The sequence below is a fragment of the Mastacembelus armatus genome, chromosome 18 (assembly GCF_900324485.2).
Source record: "Mastacembelus armatus chromosome 18, fMasArm1.2, whole genome shotgun sequence".
NCBI lineage: Eukaryota > Metazoa > Chordata > Actinopteri > Synbranchiformes > Mastacembelidae > Mastacembelus > Mastacembelus armatus.
The window spans coordinates 17506791-17527196 of record NC_046650.1 but is presented as its reverse complement, the minus strand read 5'-3'; the positions used below and the strand labels follow the sequence as shown (position 1 = coordinate 17527196).

Here is a 20406-nt window from a genome sequence, read left to right as displayed (position 1 = left end):
TTGAGGTCTGAGGGTCTGAAGGTCTGAAGGTCTGAGGGTCTGAGGGTCTGAAGATCTGAAGGTCTGAAGGTCTGAAGGTCTTAAGGTGTGGTATGTTGTCACCTACAGGATGTTCTAAGAAAATTCTCTCTTAACAGCTTTATTTCTTCCTCCAGATCATCTTCATCAGTCTGACCCAGTGTTTCCTCAGGGACATCAGATAATCACAGTTTGTCTGGATCCTGCTGCTACTACTCTGTGTATTACTGCGTTTCACTGTATAAAGTACTACAGGAAGTACCTTCAGAACCTCAGATACTGATCCTTCAATCCATAAAGAACATCTGACGTCCAACGTTCATGTTTTATGGTCGTTAGTCGAACAATGAGACTGTTCTTTTGAACACTGTTCTACAACACTGTTCTAATGAGAACGTTGGAAAAACATGGTCAGAACATGTCAAAAGAACTTCCTTATGAACTGATGTTAAATGTTTGGGTCTCAGTGGATCAGAACCATCTGGAGTTCTGCTCAGACTGAGCGAACCTGTCGAGAGAGGGAGATTTACTTACAGATCAGACGGAGCAGAGACGTGGTCTCCATCTTCACACTCGCCGACGTGAGGTCTGATCTCAGATCAGTTCCTGGTGACAGGAAGTCAAAGCCTCGTCCTTCCTGTGTGGCTGCTCTGCTCATCTGTTTGTCCTCACACAAGAAGAAGGTTTCTCTGTTCAGCTGCAACAAATAAGAAGAAGAAGATGTGCAGGAAGCGTTGACCAGAGGCATTCTGGGATTGTTGTTCTGACCTGCAGTTATTCAGTGTAATGAAACACGTGAGTGTCGTTCTGAAACATTGGGTCACAGTCAGTCTTCAGGATTAGTGAGAAGCTGTAGATGACAGTGGTCTCTGGCTGACAGGAAGTGACAGCGTCTCTCTGCTTTAACCACTGAGCTATTGTGGTTAGAGGCCCGATGCTGTGTGGAGCTGATCACACTATCAGCTGTCAGGACTCACTGCTCTGCTTGTTACTCTCAGTAATGAAGAAGTAAGAAAACAAAGATCTTCAGTTTTCATGGTGCTATAAGCAACAGAACAGGTTGATGTGTGCCAGCTAAGTAAAATGCCCTGAGGTTTTCAGGTGATTACACATTAATGGCAACATATTTCCAAGAATCCATTTCTGCCCTTAGACTCTCTAGACTGTGTTTTGTAAGTTCAGTGGTGATGGAGTTTCTGAGTTAGGTTGATGGACTAAAATATGGTCCCTAACTTGAAAACTGCTTGTAGCCACTAGGTCATCACTTCCCCCAGAGTCTCAGATCCTTGTGCATCATTTTTCTTTTTCATGTGTTTTTCTGTTTGTCGCATTTGTGGATTTGCAGGTTTCTTAGTGCTTGTACTTCTGCAGGTGTTTTGTCCCTAAGGGGCCACCTTAGTAATGCAAATTAGAAAACCTTGAAAGTCATAACATGTGGTCTTTTAGAAAGAGCTTCAAGTTAAGTGTTTGCTGCTGTTCCACAGTCCAGTCCAGCAGGTGGCAGTAACGCTCCTCTAATCAATACAATGCAGAAGACATACCTGAGCAGGTGGGGTGCAGTAACAGTTGGGGTATTTAAAGGGAGGGTGTATTGTCACAGCTGAGGCAAACACTGTAGCTGATGGTCGCTACCTGAGTAAAACTTAGTTACCGTTCATTAAAAGGTCAAAGGTAAAGCTTTGCTCAGTGTTTGTCACGTGGGGAACTGGATCGTGAATCGTGATCTTGTAAAAAGTGTTAGTATCGCTGGTTGTTTATCGAAGACTTAGTAAAGTATTAACTTACTAACTAACCGCGACTTTCTGCTGAAAACAACATGGCCTCCTCCGCCTTTGGCTACATGGTCGTGTTTTGGATGGTGTTTGTGCAGGTGGGATGTCCAGGTGAGCTGATCTCATTGAATAACTCGGTGTATCATATGATTTCAACTTGTTTAATTAAACGTGGCTAAAGCTAAACCAGGCTAACGCTAGCTTACTTTGCTACCGTTAGCTAACAAGCGCTCGAGTTTTTGCGGAAGATGAATTTGACGCAAAAGAATCAGAAAACACAGGAGCTAAAATCTGTGTCTTGGGCAGCGGCTGGTTTGGTCCCTGAGAGGCCGGCAGGGGTCATGAGAGGCCGGCACCGACCCTGTCCGTCCTCAGGGTACATAGCTGAGTCAGTATGGTGCTAACTACCAGTTAGCAGTGCTAGGCTAACAGCCAGGTGTTGTTTAGACAGGTGAGATTATTCAGATGACACTTTTATAAAAACATATCAGTCACACTATAACTGTCACCTCTTCAAAGTCTGTCTTTAAATCACAGCTGGTGTTTCCTTGTTTGACTTGAAGAGACTGGAATAATAAATAGAAGCAGGTACAGCTGCTGTGTCTGTGATGATAGTTAGGCTGAATATGCAGCAGCAGGGATCAGACTTTACATTCATATATTAGGTGAACTCAGGTAAACTGGGACATGTGACAGATTCTGTCCAACATTCACACTCAAATCATATAAACTGTTTGACCACAGGTTCAACATCAAGTCTGGACTGGACACATGAAAACTGTCCTTAACTTTAAAACCTGAGTGGAGCAAATGATGCAGAACATTCACTGAGGTGTCTGTATGTCCTTAGACTGAGTCAGTCCAGTCCAGTTGGGTTTTCTTTTGTATATAATCAAATCACATTAAAATAATCTCAAATGTAGTATGTAGTTAAATTGTTATTGTTACAATATAGTAAAATTGTAATATGTAACATCAACAATCAAATGTTTTCATGTGTTTTTGTCAGGACCAACATTGTTTCAGCTGAATGTTTTTTGTTATATTTAAGAATATTTGGGGAAATTAAAGTGACATGGACACAACGTGATCAGAATATTTATTTCTGTTTGTTGACAGTGGGGCCTGAAAAGCCACAGCCACAAAACATCTGTCTCATGTTAATGTGAAGCTGCAGATAAACTGGAACGTTGTACCACGATAGGTAATGACTGTGTTCACATGAATCTGTTCCTCTGTTCTTCAGGTCAGAGAACCATCACAGCTGAACCTGGACAGAACGTCTCTCTTCCATGTCGAGCTCCCAGCAGCTCAGAGCACTTAGTTTTACTGTGGACCAGACCTGATCTGGGTCCAGACTATGTCTTTGTGTACCGGGATGGGATGTTTGATCCAGACAGCCAGCATCCATCTTTTAAGGAGCGGGTGGAGCTGAAGGACTCACAGATGAAGGATGGAGACGTGTCTGTGACTCTGAAGGATGTGATGTTTAATGACAGTGGGACATACAAGTGTCGTGTCGCCCAGAGTCAATCAAAAGGACCTGATCCCATCAGTATCGTCTACCTGAGAGTCTCAGCAGGTGAGTGTGTGTTTGTCTGATCAGCAGAGCTGAAGCTGCTTCCTGGTTGTTGATGTGAGACCAGATGTTTGTGTTTTCTCCAGATGTTGTTGATGAGACTTTGTAGAAAACAGCTGGATGAGTGATGTGGTCAAAGTGCAGGAGATAATGTCTGACAGGAGTTTGTTCTGTTCTTCAGTCATCACCTACCTGACACCTCACACCTGTTCTCTCCTGCAGGTCACAGAGAGGGTGGAGGAGACAAGGGTGGGGGAGACAAGGGTGGGGGAGACAAGGGTGGGGGAGACAAGGGTGGGGGAGACAAGGGTGGAGGAGACAAGGGTGGAGGAGACAAGGGTGGAGGAGACAAGGGTGGAGGAGACAAGGGTGGAGGAGACAAGGGTGGAGGAGACAAGGGTGGAGGAGACAATCATGGACATGTTGGACTGGCTGTGGGTCTACCAGTTTGTATTTTGCTTCTTGTTGCTGTTGCTGCTTTTATGTTCTATAGAAAACGATCCAGATGCTCAGAGAAGAACCTCCTGGATGATGAAATTTAACATATTGCTATTTTATGAAATGAAAGTTTATATATTTTTGCAAATAAAATAAATAAAAACTTTAATTAATAAATTGTGAATATATATATACTGGGTGGGCCATTTATATGGATACACCTTAATAAAATGGGAATGGTTGGTGATATTAACGTCCTGTTTGTGGCACATTAGTATATGTGAGGGGGCAAACTTTTCAAAATGGGTGGTGACCATGGTGGCCATTTGGAAGTCTGCCATCTTGGATCCAACTTTTGTTTTTTCAATAGGAAGAGGGTCATGTGACACATCAAACTTATTGGGAATTTCACAAGAAAAACAATGTTGTGCTTGGTTTTAACGTAACTTCCTATTGAAAAAACAAAAAGTTGGATCCATATAAATGGCCCACCCTGTACTTTTGTTACAACCTGTAAAAGCTGAGTGCTCTGATGAAAATCCTAATTTTCCATTTAACCCAGTATATGTTCTAATTAAATGACTGGTATTTGTAAGACACCAAACAGCTGGAAAATCTGTTAATTGAATCAGTTATAATGATTTTATTAGACATCGTACAGTCTTAAGAGGATATTTAACTTCTAACAAAGAGCATGAAGAAAACAACTTCCTCTTCTGAACCTAAACCCACATCCTCTCAGAGACACAATCCTCCTCCTCCTCAGCTGAAGAGCCACTTCCATCTCATTATTTTCCTGATTTCTATAAGAATTTGAACAAATCTTCAGCTCTTGTACCATCTCTTCTCTCTCTATCCCAAACTGCATTAATATATTTATATCTTCTTTGTTTGAAAGTGATGAAGCTCAGATAAAAACACAAAGATGCTAAATAACTAAAAATATAAACAACAGACATAAGAGGAAAGATGACCACAAAGAGACAAGTCCATTAAAAGACCACAATACATCTGTGACTGGTTTGGTGTCCATCCACTATTTATTGACTTTTCAGTTTGCACATAAAGATCCTGAGTTCAAATGTGTGAAGAACCAGCTCCAGATGCTGAGAACAGACATCACTTTTTAAAGTCTCTGAAGGAACAAAGACTCGACTGGTCTCTGCTCACAGCAGAGTCTGGAGCTGGTTTTTGGAAAAAGACGGGCCTCCCATTGTTGGTGAGGAAGAACCATGTGAGCCAGGTCAGCAGTGTGGCTCCCTGCTGTGTTTTTAGTAGTTTTGGACAACAATGGAGGTCTACAGCACAGACCCATAATCTGAACCGAACCAGGTTCTGGAATCACACATTATGCTGAGTTTTTGTTTTCTTCTGGGATCATTCATCATTTATCCCTCACATTTCAATCTGGACTCACAGAGTCACCAACAGCAACTTGTTTCACCATCAAAGTCCACTAGGACCAGAGGTCCAGTACCTGCTGATGTTTCCAACAGGGCCACCTTTAATTCAGTTCATTCTCCACAGTGACCAAAAACAGACATGTCTGAGGACTGAGGACCAAAGTGTCCAAAGGCCCAGTGAGAAACACATTTTAGACATGAAACTGAGTGAAACTGCTTTTTAATCGCTGCCACTGTCGCTGTCATCCTCCTCCTCCTCCTCCTCGTCTTTCTCCTCCTTTTTCTCTGGTTCCTCTACAAGTCCTGAGAAGAAGTCGTTGTCTCCGAGGGCTTTCTTGGTCAGAGACTTCATTCTGCCATCTTTCTTCTTCCTCTTGCGGTATTCTTTGACAGTCGTGCTGGGTAAACTGGAAATGTCCCAGAACTTGATCAGCTGGTCGTGGGCACAGCTGACCAGGAAGCGGGAGTCCCTGGACTTGGCGAGCTCTTCCACGGGTTCTCCGACATGCTGCCCGATGCAGCCGATGACTCTGTTAGGAAGGAGGTTGACGGCCCTGGTGGAGGACAGACAGAAGATGGTGAGAGACGCTGGCTGAGCAGCGACAGTGACGACCGTCTGAATGCAAAGTGTCATGATCGTAAACTGAGAAACTGATCAGTGAAACCAAACTGTCCTGTCCAGACGCTGCTTCAACAACTATCTTCAACTTTCTGTGGACTAAAACCAGCAAACATCAAATCCTCTCTAAAACTAAGACACATTTTTATCAAAGACCAAAACCTGGTTGGAGTGATGGACCCTGAAGATTAACACCTAAAACCAAAGGGGGACCCAGCTCACCGGATGTACCCGTCCATGGAGGCGATGCACATGATGTTGTCGGTGACGGGGAGAATGCAGTCCACCGACTCGGCCTTGACGGCAAATCGGTCACTGGTGGCTCCGAAGCCGTTCCAGTTGAAGATGTAGATGGTCCCCTCACTGGAGCCACAAACCACCTTCCTGCCCCGCTTCATCAGCGCCACCGAGGTCAGATCACCACTCTGGTACTCTGACAGCAGCTCGAAGCGTCGCCTCTTGATGTTGAAGACGCCCATGGTACCATCCCCACTGTATTAGAACACAGGAAGTCAAGCTTTTGCGGACGGTTCTACAGCATAGACTTCATCCCATAAAGACTCTGATGCCCCCAGAACACGTGAGTCAATAAAACCACAAAAATGGACTTTACCACAGGTCAGAGTCAAACCTTGGACTTTTTCCTGCTCTACATTTATCTGAGAACTTTAGTTCAGGATCAGATGGATCCAACAAAATACAGACTGATCATCAAACTTTATTGATCCCTGGGGGGAAATTCCCAAGATACCCAGCAGTATATAAAGTACTTCAAATTAGAAGTATATAAGGTAGTTAACGTCAGCTACCCAGCGGTATATAAAGTACTTCATATTAGAAGTATATAAGGTAGTTAACATCAGCTACCCAGTGGTATATAAAGTACTTCAAATTAGAAGTATATAAGGTAGTTAACGTCAGCTACGCAGCGGTATATAAAGTACTTCAAATTAGAAGTATATAAGGTAGTTAACGTCAGCTACCCAGCGGTATATAAAGTACTTCAAATTAGAAGTATATAAGGTAGTTAACATCAGCTACCCGGCGGTATATAAAGTACTTCAAATTAGAAGTATATAAGGTAGTTAACATTAGTAGATGCAGTAACTCTGGTTTAATCTTTTAAATGTATAAATATCTGGTTCTCAACAGTAACAACAGTCACAGGAAAGAGACTTTGGACTTTGTTGTCGTCACCTGGCAGTGAGTAGGATCCTCTTGGACTGGTCCACGGTGATGTCACTGATGTAGTCCTCGTGCTGTTTCAGGTCCATGATGGCCGTCCCCTTCCTCATGTCCCACACCTGCAGGAACCAACAGCAGCAAGAGACATTTTCAGCTTGGACTGAAAATACAAAAACTGAGGACCCAAAAACAAATTTAACCATCAATAGGAACCAGACTGTCAAAGACCATCTCAGACCATCATTTACAGACCAGGTTAGACCAATGACAACCATCAAAACACCAGCTTGGATCATTTAAAGACCAGCAGGGATTATCAGTAGTCCATGAGACAAGAAGACCATCAGCTCAGATCTTGAGAATACCAATCAGGGACCATTAGAATCAAGCACTGATCATCAAATCTACAGCCTGGACCACAATGGATCCGGTTAGACCTTATAAAGTCCCTCTTAGACCATCAAACACAGGTATCACATAGGGACACAACTTCCTGACCGGACCTTCAGGGTGCCTCCGTCGTCTCCGGTCGCCAGGATGTTTTCGTCCACCAGCAGCAGACTGTTGATGGGGGTCCCATGCGCCCCTCGGATCCTGGTGACCAGCTGTCCCCTCTCCACGTCCAGCAGGTGGATGGCCTTGTCCCGGGACACGCTGCAGAGCTTCAGCCCGTCCGCGGAGAAGCGCACCTGGCGGCAGGACTTCAGGTGGTGTCCGGACGACCACACCTCCTGGTTCTCACCCTCCGTGCACGAGTAGGAGAAGGCGTACAAGTCCCCGTCCACGTCCCCGCACACCAGGAGGTCCCGAGTCGGGTGGAGCGCCACCGTGTTGGCGATCGCCGCCAGTCGGATGTCCTCCGGGGTGTCCCGGATCTTCGGTCCGGACGGCTCCCCTCCATCTTCGTCCTCGTCCTCATCGGGATCCGTATCCTGAGTTTCCAGGTCTGGATCTCCTGATTTGTGGAGCTCTGGAGGATCTGGTCCAGTGGAAACGGATTCAACGTGTTCTAAGGGCGCCGCCATGGTGTTTTTCTTTCCTCTTCTTCGGCGCTCAATCAAAGCGGCTCGTACCGCCCCCTGCTGCACGGCGGGTGTAATACAAAAATTATTATTATTGTAGAAGAAAAGTTAAAAACTGATGTTAAATAATAATAATAATAATAATAATAATAATGAATAAAATACTAACACACTTTAAATGTATAAACAACAGTAGAAAAATACTAAATTAAAACGCTGCATTTAAAGTTTTATTGAAGCTACAGCTCAGAAATAAAAAGATAAACATACGGGTCATTTTAACATCGACTCATAAGCAGCAACAGAAATAGATACAAAACAAACACAAACTGACTCTTTTACATGTTTTTGTCCAGAAAGTCGCTAAGATTTAAAATAAATGTGCACATTTTTACTACGTTCAGATTGTGTTAATGTGTGTATTTGTATTTTATTTGTATGTTTTTAAGAGTAAAAACAACAATAAATGACGTAACACGTAATGCACGGTCGTTCAGCCAATCCAGAGTTGATTCTGAAATGACGTAGTGACGCTAAAGATGGCGTCAGATTCAAACGGCTCCTGCTCTAATGTCTCGGTGAGTGTTAGAAGTTGATCTGAGGCTTGTTTCCGTGTTTCAGCAGGTCGTGTAGATCATCTCGTGTTGGTTAAAGTTGTTCTGGAGCAAACTCAGATGTTACAGCTTCCTGTTAATAGGCCAAAGGGTCTTTGTTCGGGTTGTGTCGTATGCGAACGTATTTCATTCACCAATTTAGGGATTTTGAAGATGTTTGTCCTATAGGAATAACTGAAACACTATAGAACAGGATTATATAAGTTTATCACAATCTTTATTACTCTCTGGTTAATTCGGCATATAGCAGATGTGTTAAACTACTTATATATGCAATAAAACTTCAGCTGGAAGTCTTCGACACTTGTTAAACGCCGGCCATCTTTCTGCTCTGTTTAAAGGAGACCGTGGATTATTAATCAACACTGTGTGGAAATAATTGCTCTTTGCCTTGGTTAACCGGTGCCGAATTAAAACGTCGACCCAGTAGTTTAGTAAAAACTCTTACCTGTTGTTGTTAGAAGCAACTATCCTGATTTTATTACGGTGAATATATTCTTAGCGGATTTGTAAATGGAGATCGTTTTGTCTTGAGTGCGTCTGCTGCCAAAGTAACAGCAGCAGCCAAGCAACCACCTCCCCTGGCACCAGAACAACCTCCAGGGTCTCTGCTGTTTGCTGCTTTGTCAGAAAAGCCACATATGATGAAAATAATCAGGCAGCCTCAGTGAAACACTGTGTCCGACACCGCAGCTCATTTTAAAACTGTAACATTAGGGTCAGTCTGTGTAGGTAGATACCAGCTACTGATGTATGTAATAATGTACATTTGAAATCCGTCGCTAGGGTTATCATTAACCTGAGCTCTGCAGCAGCGACATGCAGACGGACCCAGCGGACTGGAGGGGACAGTGTGACCGGGCAGGGCGAGGTGAAGGGCGGGGTGTCCAACCGAGAGCCCCGGTCACTTCTATCTGGAGCTCCGAAGAGAGAGCGAGGTGGGTGGTGTGTTTTCTGACCGTGGACATATACACCTGTTTAATAAGAGCAACATGTAGACACCCTGTCATCTTAAAATGTTCTGCCATAAATAACATTCTGCTTGTTTTACGTCTTTGTCCTGTTTGAGTTTTGTCTCTCTGAGTCTGAGTGTTGATGTCTCATGTCTCTTCAGATTGAAGGAGATCATCTGCACCATGCAAAAGAAAGAGAAGCAGGGAGGAGACGCAGTAAGAAGAGCAGAAAGGGAAGAGGAGGAGGAGGAGAAAGGGAGAGACAGAAGCAGAGGAGATGGAGGGAGGAGGACAGACAGAGAGAGGGAGGGGAGAGGGAGGAGGGCGGCGTCAGAAGGAGGTGGACGGAGCAAACACTCAGAGAGTCTGAGATGGAGAATCAACCACCTGGAGAAAGAAAAACTGGAGCTGACGTCCAGCCACAACCAGGAGGTGAGAATGATCGAGGTACAGGAAGGAGACCAAGGTTGTTATGTTTCCTTTAGTGCTTCCCCCAGTGATCAATAAAATCATCTGCACAATCAGCCCCTCTAGTTTCTGATGGACAATAATATTAACACACCCTAAACCTGTGCACTGTACCAGACCATATACCTTAAAATGCTGTAGAATCAGTGTGTCTTTGGTTTATTACAGTAGGTGAGTGTGTGTTTGATGGTGTGTGTTCAGCTGTGCAGGCTGCAGGCCGAGCTGACCCGGCTGAGGTCCTCAGTGGAGCGAGGTGAAGCTCAGAGGGTGGAGCTCCAGTATCAGCTGACTGTGAGCCAGAGAGACGCCACCGAGCTCAGCAGAGACAAACACACACTGACAGGTACACAAATCAAACGCACCCTCCTGGAATCATAGGTTTAAACATTATCATAAAAACTGCAAGTGTGTGTTTGTGTGTGTGTGTGTGTCAGAGCGAGGGGCTCAGCTCCAGCAGACAGTGCAGGAGCTGCAGAAAGCTCTGGACATCACCCGGCAGGCCAGGGAGGAGGACCAGCATGCTTTGCAGCAGGAGGTTCAGGAGCGTGACAAGCTGATTCAGGGCTTTAGCACCGAGAACCAGCGTCTGCACCGATTACTGCAGGTCTGACACACACACACACACACTATTGTTGTTTTCAATCATTTCAAGCCCTGAAGCTGTTTCTTTATCAGGATCATGAGGCGGCGCTGGAGGAGTCTGAGAGGAGGATAACAGAGGTGCAGAGGGAGAAAGAGAAGGAGGCCGAGCAGAACAGACGACAAGCCGACGAACTGAAATACCTGAGGGAGAGAGAGGAGAGGAGCAGGAGAGAGAAGGAGGTGAGGACAGAGGAGGAGGAGAGAGGAGACGGAGGTGAGGAAATGGCTGATTTGTTTGTTTTCTCCTCAGCTGTCAGATCAGAGGGTGAAGTCTCTGGAGTCAAACATCGAGGCGGAGCGAGCAGCTCACCTGGAGTCCAAGTTCAACTCTGAGCTCATGCAGGTAACACATACACACACACACACACACACACACACACACACACACAAACACAACATGAGGCGTTTACAGTTACCTGTAAAATGTAAAACTGCCAAAAATACAGAAAATGACTGTTGTCTTGTTTTGTGGACACAGTTTTGATGAACGGATACAAAGTGCACTTCCTGTGAGTGCTTCAGAATAAAAGCCACACTAAGTGTCGCCAGTTAAAGGCTTTTAATGTGAAGCAGCACCAGTAGGAAATGTTGTAAGAATCACCAGTAACATCATCCAGCTGGACAGAAAATGACAAACTGGAATTCTAGATTACATCACTTCCTGAACTGTAATAACATTTCTTTTTTATTAATTATGAAATTAATTAAACAAATGACAGAAACCTTTTCAGGGCATGTTTTTAGATAAAGAATCTGTATAAGCTGTATGGACTAACTGTCTGCGTGATCATGTGACCTGTCAGCTGCGGGTGCGGGACCTGGAGGCAGCGGTGGCGGTGGAGCGGTCCAGCCAGGAGGAGGCGCAGAGCAGCCTGGAGCTGCTGAGAACCAAGTTCAGAGAGGTGGAGAGAGCTTACAGCCTGGAGAGAGAGAGGAGTGACGGCACTGAGCGCGCTCTGGAGAGGTGAGGTCACATGACTTCAACTCACCGACAGAAACTAAAACTTCAATTTTTATATTTTGGCGTGTGTGTGTGTGTGTGTGTGTGTGTGCGTGCGTGCGTGCGTGCGTGTGCAGTTTGCAGACAGAGTATGAGCAGTATAAATCAGAGCAGACTGTTGCCTTGGAAACGGAGAGGAAGTCGACCTCTGACCTTTCAGAAAAGTTGGAGGAAGAAAAAAGACGGCACTCCAACACACACTCGCTGCTGGAGCAGGTAACACACACACACACACACACACACACACACAATGGGAATACTGGGAATATGTTGGTGTGAGTTGAGTGACTGAGGCTTTAATGTGTGTCGAGGCGGCTCAGAGGCAGCGGGAAACAGAAGACGCCTTCATGAAGTGTGTGAAACAGATCAGGGAAACACTGGAGCTGCACAGAAACTCAGGTAAACACAACACACACCTGCTGCAGACGACCAGCAACGGCAGGAGAAACATTCTACATGAGTGTGTGTGTCCACAGACCGCAGTCCTGCAGCAGAGGATGCTGGGAGCCTGAGTCCTTCAGCTGAAGTCCTGCAGCTGCTGAAGACGACACTGGAAACGTGCCAGCACAGACAGGAAGAGACTGAGAAGCAGGTTCTCACACGTCATGTGTTTCTGTCTGTTCCTGAGAACCGATTGTCTCGTCAAAGCAGAGTCGGGTTAAATTCAGACTTTTTAGATGTTTTTAAAAAATGAAGACTGAAGTTTAAAGTCTGACTCTCTGCCCTTCACTCTTCTTTTCTTGAGGAATTTTAACCTGTGATTCATTACTGTTTGTTTTCAGAACCCACTGGTTCTCTGTAGAACAACATGTATCATACTGACCTTTGATCCTGTTTTACATTACAGGTCATGTTGGCTTTGTTCTCTCCACCTCCACTGTAGAGATTTTACTGTGCTGTCTTTTCCTCGACAGGTCCAGGACCTGCTGTCTGGGTCCGAGAGGCTGCAGGAGGAGAACCAGGCCCTCCGACAGCTGACCTCAGAACAGAACAGACACATGCAGGTAAACACTCAACAGACTGAAGTGGGAAACAGTCAGTTGTAGGACGACTGTTCACTGCGTCCCCTTTCTGCAGGAGTCTCAGCAGGTGTCGGTCAAACTGGAGGGGGAGCTGACTCACCTTCGCCAGGAGAACCGTGATTGGTCGACACAGAGCCATGATCTGCGGACCGAGCTGCAGAAAGAGAGGCAGGAGAGGACGAGAGAAAAGGTGGACAGGGAGAGAGAGAAGATGAGAGAGAGGGAGGACAGGGAGGCAGAGGTGCAGAGGATAACTGACCAGAACCAGAAAGAGTCTCAGGTGGTTTTTCCACTTCCTGTTTGTTTCTTTGGGTCCACTGAGGAACATCACGCAGCCACAAAGCACAGACACACATCACATCAGATTACAACCAGTCAGTATAAACAGATTCTTATTCTACTGTTAGAAACTGCTGTTTGTCTTTGGGCCTTTAACTGATGTTTACACAGATGTGTGATAAAATAAGTCTGTGCTGTGATGACACTGATGTTCCCTGTGGGCTCCTCCTGTTGGACCGCCTGTCTGTCTGTCTGTGTGTGTGTCTGTCTGTCTGTGTGTGTCTGTCTGTCTGTCTGTGTGTGTGTGTGTGTGTGTGTGTGTGTGTGTGTGTGTTGGTCTTCCACTAATTTCATTTCACTGGAAACATTTAATTACACTCTTGATGATGCTGAGCAAATCCTATAACACAGCAACACACTGGGCCTGTGTGTGTGTGCGTGTGTGTGTGTGTGTGTATGTTAGGTCCGTCTGTCCTTCCTCTACCGTCTGTACCAGCGCCTGCTCGCCGGCTGCGTCCTCCTCGATCAGCCCCAGAGCATCCTGGGTACTTTCACCTGGGAGGAGCTGTGTGATGTCATGAGCGAGCAGGTTGACCAGCTGACCTCTGACCTCCAGAAGGCCAATGACAAGGTGAACATGTTTGTTTGTTTTAACTAATATCTTGTTTTCATCAACTCATCAACAGTTTAAAGCCCCAAATATTAATTTTCTTGTCATGTGACTCGGTTTAAACAAAACGATGTGAACGCTTCCTGTGTGTCGGCCTCCCCCTGCACCTGCAGGTCGCACAGCTGCAGAGTGTGTGTCAGAGGAAGAGTGTGTGTGTGCGCGAGCTGCAGCGCAGTCAGGAGTGTGTGTTGTCGCGACTGGAGAAGAGCGTGAGGAGGAGGGAGGAGGCCTGGAGCCGCCAGCACACACACACCGTGACGCAGCTGCACAACGAGCTGCAGGTAACACACACACACACACACACTGACACATCTTCCCTCAGGTGTTTCTCTGTTCTCCATAAAGCTGATCTGCCGTCAGTCGTCTCTCCCTGCAGCCACAGAGACGCTCACAGCTGAGTCAGCAGAACGAGCAGTGGAGCTTTGTTCAGAAAAAGTTTTTGGTCGACTGTCCCTTTAGTCAACTTCTCCATCCCGTGATGAGATGACAGATCCTCAAATCATCACTTCACTTCCAACTTTGTTGTCCCCAGGAGGAGAAACCGACTTCACAGCAGACGTTTACTAAAGTGCAGACGTCACCCAGGAGACTCCTGTGTCTTCATGTTGTTTAGATGGTTTTATTTGAAAGGGGCTGTGGACAGGATTTAACATCAGTTGGACTATTTGATGTTTTTGTGTCAGGTCATATAACAGGTCACAACACAAAGAGAAAACTAAACTCTGTATGTTAGACAAACCAAAATCCAGCACAGTTACAGACAAAACCAACAAAATTCAAAACTGGTCACTGTGTTTTTGTAAAGTGAAATAGATAATGACACATTAGAGAAGAAACACCCTGTGCACCACACGTCTTCACTTATTGCCTCCTCTCTCTCTCTCAGGTGTGTCGTTCTCAGTGCGACTCTCTCCGGGATAACGTCTCCTCTCTGGAGCTCCACTGCTCCTCGCTGACCTCTGACCTCTCCCGGGTCCAGGGCCTTCTCTCCCGAAGCCGTCAGGAGTCGGCGTCCTTCTTCTTAGCCTGCGTCCTGCTGGCCGGGGCGCTGAAACATACTCACTGTCGTCTGCAAACGCTGTGTGAGCAGAAAACTCTCCTGTCCAGGCAGCTGGCGGAGAGGGAGGTGCTGCAGCAGGAGGTGAGGAGGTTGGCCGACGCACTGGGAGGTGACGGAGATCAAGAGGAGGAAGGAAGGAGGAGGAGGAGGGCAGTGAGGAGGTGGAGGAGGAGTGTGTGTGTGGTGTTGGCGGCAAGGAGGTGGTGGGTTCTGGGTAAAAAGACGACCGTGCTGTTTCGGCTGGAGAGAGGAGGTGGTCGTCCTGCACTGTGTGTCTGTGGAGAGTCGGCTACGGCAACACAGAAGGGACAAGACGTACTGAGTAGAGATGGTCAGTTCTTCTTCAGTGGATCAGAAAGCACTAGTTTTTATTCTCTGGTTTAATTGTCTGTCAGGAATGAAAGGAGAGTCATGTTCTAAGGTTTCATCTTCGGTCATTATTTCAGAGATATTGGCTGATTACAAGACAAATCATTTATATTATTATTATAATATTATTATTATAATTATTATTATTATTAATATTATTAACTGATGTTAGTGACGTCTTGGCTCATGGAGTGACTTTTTACTTTATGGTGGTGATGAAGGTCGTGAAAGGATGTGTGCTCGTTGGCTTCGCTCAAAAGGTTTCTCCTCCACTGTTCTGTCCTCCATGGTCGACCTGCAGGGGGCGCTGACACGCACTGGTAAGCAAGTCAATAATACATAATACTGGTGTTATTTGAGCTCCTGGACCTTGTGTCCAGGGGGGGTCTTCTTGTTGTTTGTTCCTTCTTATGTGAGGGCAAGTAAGAGTTTGAGATGCAGCCCCTGCCTTGTTTTAGGCTCCTCCCCTCCAGATGTGATGTCAGCAGCTCGCTCTGGCTTGTCCCGCCTCCTGGATAAACTTCTTGACCAGTCAGATGCAGCGTCCTGTAGGGTGGACGGGGACACGCTGAGCGCCCGACTGAGACTGGGCTTGAACAGAATGAAGCCTCCACAACCCAACATGAAGGTCAATACAGACACTAATGAATACTGTGTCTGCTGCTGCAGCTTTAAATGTTAAAGCAGGAGACAACAATAAGGACTTAAATATATTAATGGATGTTTTTGTTATGGGTCACAAATTGTCCCCATGTTATAAATGAATGAAATTTTCTTCTTCAGTCCTTTGTTGTTGTTCTGCTGATCATTAATAATAAATTCACTGTTTGATGTTCGACTGATGCTGTTTTAATTACATCACCTCTACTTCTGTGATGTCCTGATGACACCAACAGGCTGTTTATCACTACAATCCACATCCTAATATTTATAATGGCAGGTGATGCTATAATAATAAAGTACTACAGTTGTACTGAAACACACTTAGCTCGATGTATTTTAGACGACCGCTGTTTTTCCCTCTGTGACTTCTTCACGTTTCCTCCCATCAGACCTTGGTCGTCACCCTCCAGCAGCACTTCCTGCTCTTCAGCCAACGACTGCACTCGACCGAGGTGGAGAGGCGGAGCCTGAGGCTGGAGGTGGCCAATCTGAAGAGAGGACTGAGGCAGGAGAGAGAGGACACCTGCAAAATGGTGGGACTCAAAAACACACACCTGGGCACTGGTCTTTAAATGCAGCTTAAAGTTGTTTTTGTCTGTAGGTTTTATTTTGTGTGTGTTTGTGTGTGTGTGTGTGCAGGTCCCAGCCGAGCATTTCAACAGTGTGTGTTTGGAGCTGCGTCAGGCTCTGAACCGGGAACAGGAGGCCCAGATGCTGATCCTGGAACAGACCAACCAGCTGCACGAGCTGCAGCAGCAAGTCAACGCGCACACCTCCGAGCAGACCAACACGCAATACACACTGAGCCAGACCACACAGGTACACACACACACACACACATATACAATTAAAACAGCTGGAACTTTGGGTTCTGTTTATGAACATCTGGTGCGCTGAAAGGCATTCTGGGAAACATGGCATTACCAGTGTGGTGAATTAACCCCAACATGACCGACTCCAGGTCCTGTCGGAGGCTCGGCAGGAAGTTAGCCGGAAGGAGCGCTCGCTGAGGATTCTGGGTAAACACCTGTCTGGGGTTCAGAAGGAGAGGACACAGCTGGAGGAGCGACTGCAGCGAGTGGAGAATGAGCTCAGGGAGGCCAGCAGGTACATGAACACCTGTTAGTGCTACAAACTACCCATAATGCAACACTCTGTGCTCTCCCCATTCAAATCAATATCTGATGTGATCAATATGTAGTTGTCTATAAATAAAGTTTCTTTTATTGATGTTTGTGTCGTAGACGTCAGGAGTGTCTGATCGGCTTCATGAAGGCTGCAGAGACGAGCTACACTCAGGTGAACACTCACAAACACACCTGAGTTTGTGTTTACATTAAAACGTGTTTACACCTGTGGTAACACAACACGTCGTGATCCGCAGGTCAGGGAACGTCTCATCCAATCACGACGTTCGTTGTCAACACAGCCCCAGCCCCTGCCGTTACCCGGGCAACACCTGGAGCTCAGTGCAGCAGAGAGCATCATGGGAACTCCAGAGTTAGCAGCATGCCAGGTGTGCCTTATTTCTTTTCCAGTTCAGGTGTTTTTTCTGTCATCGTCTTCTTCACCTTCTTTCCTCCTCCTCTCCCTCTGCAGACGCTTCTCTCCGTCGTCTCTCAGCTCTTTCACACCTGCAGCTCCAGGATCGACTGGTTGGAGCAGGAAGTCTCCGCCCACCGCAGTCATGTGACCGCTCTACGTGGCGAACTGCAGGACGTCTGTCTCCGTGACAACCTGGACGTTGTACCAGTATGATGCTTAACGTTTTTCTCTGTTTCATCTTGCACAGAATATTCCAGAGGAATTTATGTGTTTCTTTTCTGTGGATCAATACTGAAAGGAAAATTAATCGTAAAATCTTCTGATCATCAAATCCTCAGTAAAACCTGACTGACTGTGTTCAACAGGAGAACTGTGACTGGTTTTTCTCACCATATTATCGACAGTAGTCGTAGATCGATGGGAAAAAGGAAAAACCTGAGAGAAAATGAATAAATACATGAAGAAAATCCACTTTTTTCTGTTTCAGGTGGCCGAGGGTCCAAAAACCTTCCTGCTGGATCAGGTGGAAACTGGTAAACCTGCTGATTTGTCGTCAGACCCTCCAGTCGGTTTAAACACAGCCCCCTTTCCTTCTTCTCCCCTCTGCAAACCCTCCAGGGACAAAACGAAGGAGAGGAAACCCACAAAGAAGAACAGAGGACAAGGGAAGTGTGGGGGGAGGAGACAGACTTGAGGAGTGTTTCTGGTTTTCCAGTTAAAATGCAGGAGAGAATATTTGGGCGTTTTTCTGCAGAAGAAGAAATTTTTAACGATGTGGAGGTGATGGAGTTTTTAGGATCTAAATATGTGTCAGCAGTTATTTATTTCTACATGTAGAACTCAGACTGGTTGTTGTTAGTGTGTTTTACCTTTCAGCACACACACACACACACACACACCGGCGGCTGGTGACAGACGCCTGAAGCCCAGATGGTCGTCTGTTACGACAAAGACAGATCAGCAGCTGTTTGTCGTCTGAGCTCAGATCAGCTTCACTTAAAGAAAAACAACAAATCTGTTCTTCTGTCAGACTCAGTTCAGTTATTCATATTTCCAACTCTTCAGCTTTTGGCCTCAGGTTTCATTTGGTCCTTTAATTGAGGGCAAACGCTACGTCACCATGGACTGATCCAGGTCATGTGGCAGGAGGTTCAGCTGCTGAAACAAATAAGCTGCTGGTTTTATTTTTAATTTTAGATTTTAAACTAATTCAACGACCCTAATAGTTTATTATAGACCCTGTAATGTGAAGTTGGTGCTTAGTTTAACCAAAACAAACCAAGGAGATTTTTAGTACTGTACCATGTGGATGGAGGACTGAGTGCTGTATCAGCCACATTCGTTCTAAGCAGGTGTCCCTAATAAACCGGACTAAGCGAAGATGCTGAAGATGTAGAAACGTGGACGAACAGAGAGAAAAGTTTGGAGCAGCAGCAGAAAAGCAGGACGCAGATTTCCCTGGGAGGATTTCTGTCCTCAGGCTGCGTCTTTACGAAGGGATGTGAGCGGCTGTCACACTGGGCTGTGCTGACTCAGCCCAACACAAGCTCCTGTTTTGTCTCCCTCTCTGGGGAGTCACTCCGTCTCCCTCCGTCCTCACACGCCTCCTCTGCTTCACTGCATCCTCTTCGTTTTCACCACAAACTGCATCGCTCCAAAATCACATTTTCCCTAAAAGTCCCTTTGTGCTGCTCCATCCTTGGACTTCAGTACCTGTCAGAGCCAGACCTTGTACTTTTTACTGGAGTATATCTGGATGCTGACACTTTTACTGCAGTAACATTTTGAATACAGGAACTCTGTGGTATTTCTGCAGTAAAGGATCACAGTTGTTTCTTTGACCAGGACAGATTTTTAAAAGCTGTACCGTGGATCAAAACGTTGTCGTGTTTTGGCAGCAGCTGCTGGAGGAATTAACTCTTTTCTTCTTCTGTTGACTCTTCTGTCATTTGTTTTCAATGGGGGGCTAGCTTAGCTTAGCATCAGGGCCCGGACAGCTGACTGGTGTGTCCTGACACTCACAGCAGGTTCATTCAGCAGCGCTGTGGTCAGAGCTTGTCCTGCTCTCACACGACAGATTAACTTAATTCCTCCTCCTCGTCCCGCTGGCTGTGACAGATCTGAAGTGAAACATGATAATCCCATAATAATCCCAACACAAAGAGAAGCTGCAGCGACACAACAGCACCGCAGACTCTTCCTGCTCCGCCGCTGCATTAAACAGTGACCAGCTAAAGTCTTCACGGAGGGAAAACAGTCCAAACGGACCATGATGACAGATCCACGTACCCACATCACACTGAAACATACAGATGTGCATTAAAAAGGCTCCTGAATAATAATAATAACACATTTCTTCTGTTTTCTGATATTGTTTTGTTTGGACAAATATTCTTTATGTGAATATGTTTATTATTAAACTAGTCCCAAACAGGTGCTGTCCTCAGGATCCTGTAAGCTCCAACAAACTGAAGGCCTGGAGGCTGAAACAGCAAAGCTGATCAATAATCAATATGTGTGTGTGTATTAATCACTCATGTATAAACTTAGTTGCCTTAAAGGGACTTGCGTTAACTTATTGCTTTAACTTTGACAGGCCTGGTATTTACAGCAGTGACACTTCCTGCAGCACAAATTATTTTCATGCTGTCAACATGTCCAACAGTATTTTACAGTTTCATGAGTTTTGTCCTGAATGAGTTAAGACTAAAATCCATAATTACGTCTGGTGTCATGTGGTACAACAGCCTGAACCGTGGGATGTTCAGGGTAAAACCTGCAGCTGTAAAGTCAATTTCAACCATCGGACAAATGTTTTTGTGGAAGTTGACTTTGACACCACAAAAGGAAGCAACTTAATCCCATGTTATCCTTCCAAACATGAGCAGAGCCTATAATGTGAGGACTTTAATCCTGAGTCTAACAGGATTAGAAGTTTAACGGAGGCGTCTGTCATTGAGCTGAGGACACGATGAAACTTGTGTTTTCTTGTCATCACCACACGGACGGTGATGAAAAACCTGTTTTTCCAAGTTTTCCGTTCATTAAAAAGGAATAAAACCCCAAACTGGAGCCTCAAACGAAA

General features: G+C 45.6%; 2 protein-coding genes across 3 annotated transcripts; one reads left to right on the top strand and one right to left on the bottom strand.

The window, feature by feature from the left end:
- The first annotated feature begins 1594 nt into the window (after nt 1-1594).
- Nucleotides 1595-19682, top strand: ccdc171 (coiled-coil domain containing 171). 2 transcript variants are annotated; one of them, XM_026321801.1, is made up of 26 exons: nt 1595-1901; nt 3037-3372; nt 9437-9588; nt 9765-10035; nt 10273-10414; nt 10506-10675; nt 10747-10893; nt 10964-11056; nt 11517-11677; nt 11791-11929; nt 12025-12112; nt 12190-12305; nt 12628-12717; nt 12791-13015; nt 13478-13645; nt 13798-13965; nt 14571-15075; nt 15335-15433; nt 15572-15741; nt 16166-16309; nt 16416-16595; nt 16738-16883; nt 17021-17075; nt 17161-17292; nt 17376-17528; nt 17809-19682. In XM_026321801.1, exons 3-26 carry the CDS (start codon nt 9470-9472, stop codon nt 18013-18015), a joined length of 3888 nt encoding a protein of 1295 aa, XP_026177586.1. In that variant the 5' UTR covers nt 1595-1901; nt 3037-3372; nt 9437-9469; the 3' UTR covers nt 18016-19682. The 2 variants fall into 2 exon arrangements, with proteins under 2 accessions (XP_026177586.1, XP_026177577.1); XM_026321792.1 differs by lacking the exons at nt 1595-1901; nt 3037-3372 and adding an exon at nt 8569-8614.
- Nucleotides 4826-8063, bottom strand: wdr55 (WD repeat domain 55). Its single transcript, XM_026323109.1, has 4 exons — nt 7518-8063; nt 7027-7133; nt 6052-6321; nt 4826-5764 (listed from the first exon to the last, which is right to left on the bottom strand). The coding sequence occupies exons 1-4, from the start codon at nt 8037-8039 to the stop codon at nt 5431-5433; spliced, it is 1233 nt and encodes a 410-aa protein (XP_026178894.1). The 5' UTR covers nt 8040-8063; the 3' UTR covers nt 4826-5430.
- Nucleotides 19683-20406: the final 724 nt, after the last annotated feature.

Bases quoted from the DNA above. Each gene is read 5' to 3' on its own strand.
- wdr55 (XM_026323109.1), bottom strand. From the start codon at position 8,039: ATGGCGGCGCCCTTAGAACACGTTGAATCCGTTTCCACTGGACCAGAT. The intron at 7,134-7,517 runs GTCCGGTCAGGA...TGGTTCCTGCAG, and splicing joins ACGACGGAGGCACCCTGAAG to GTGTGGGACATGAGGAAGGG. The intron at 5,765-6,051 runs GTGAGCTGGGTC...GTCCTCCACCAG, and splicing joins TCCATGGACGGGTACATCCG to GGCCGTCAACCTCCTTCCTA.
- ccdc171 (XM_026321801.1), top strand. From the start codon at position 9,470: ATGCAGACGGACCCAGCGGACTGGAGGGGACAGTGTGACCGGGCAGGG. The intron at 10,894-10,963 runs GTGAGGACAGAG...TTTTCTCCTCAG, and splicing joins GGAGCAGGAGAGAGAAGGAG to CTGTCAGATCAGAGGGTGAA. The intron at 11,057-11,516 runs GTAACACATACA...GTGACCTGTCAG, and splicing joins TCAACTCTGAGCTCATGCAG to CTGCGGGTGCGGGACCTGGA.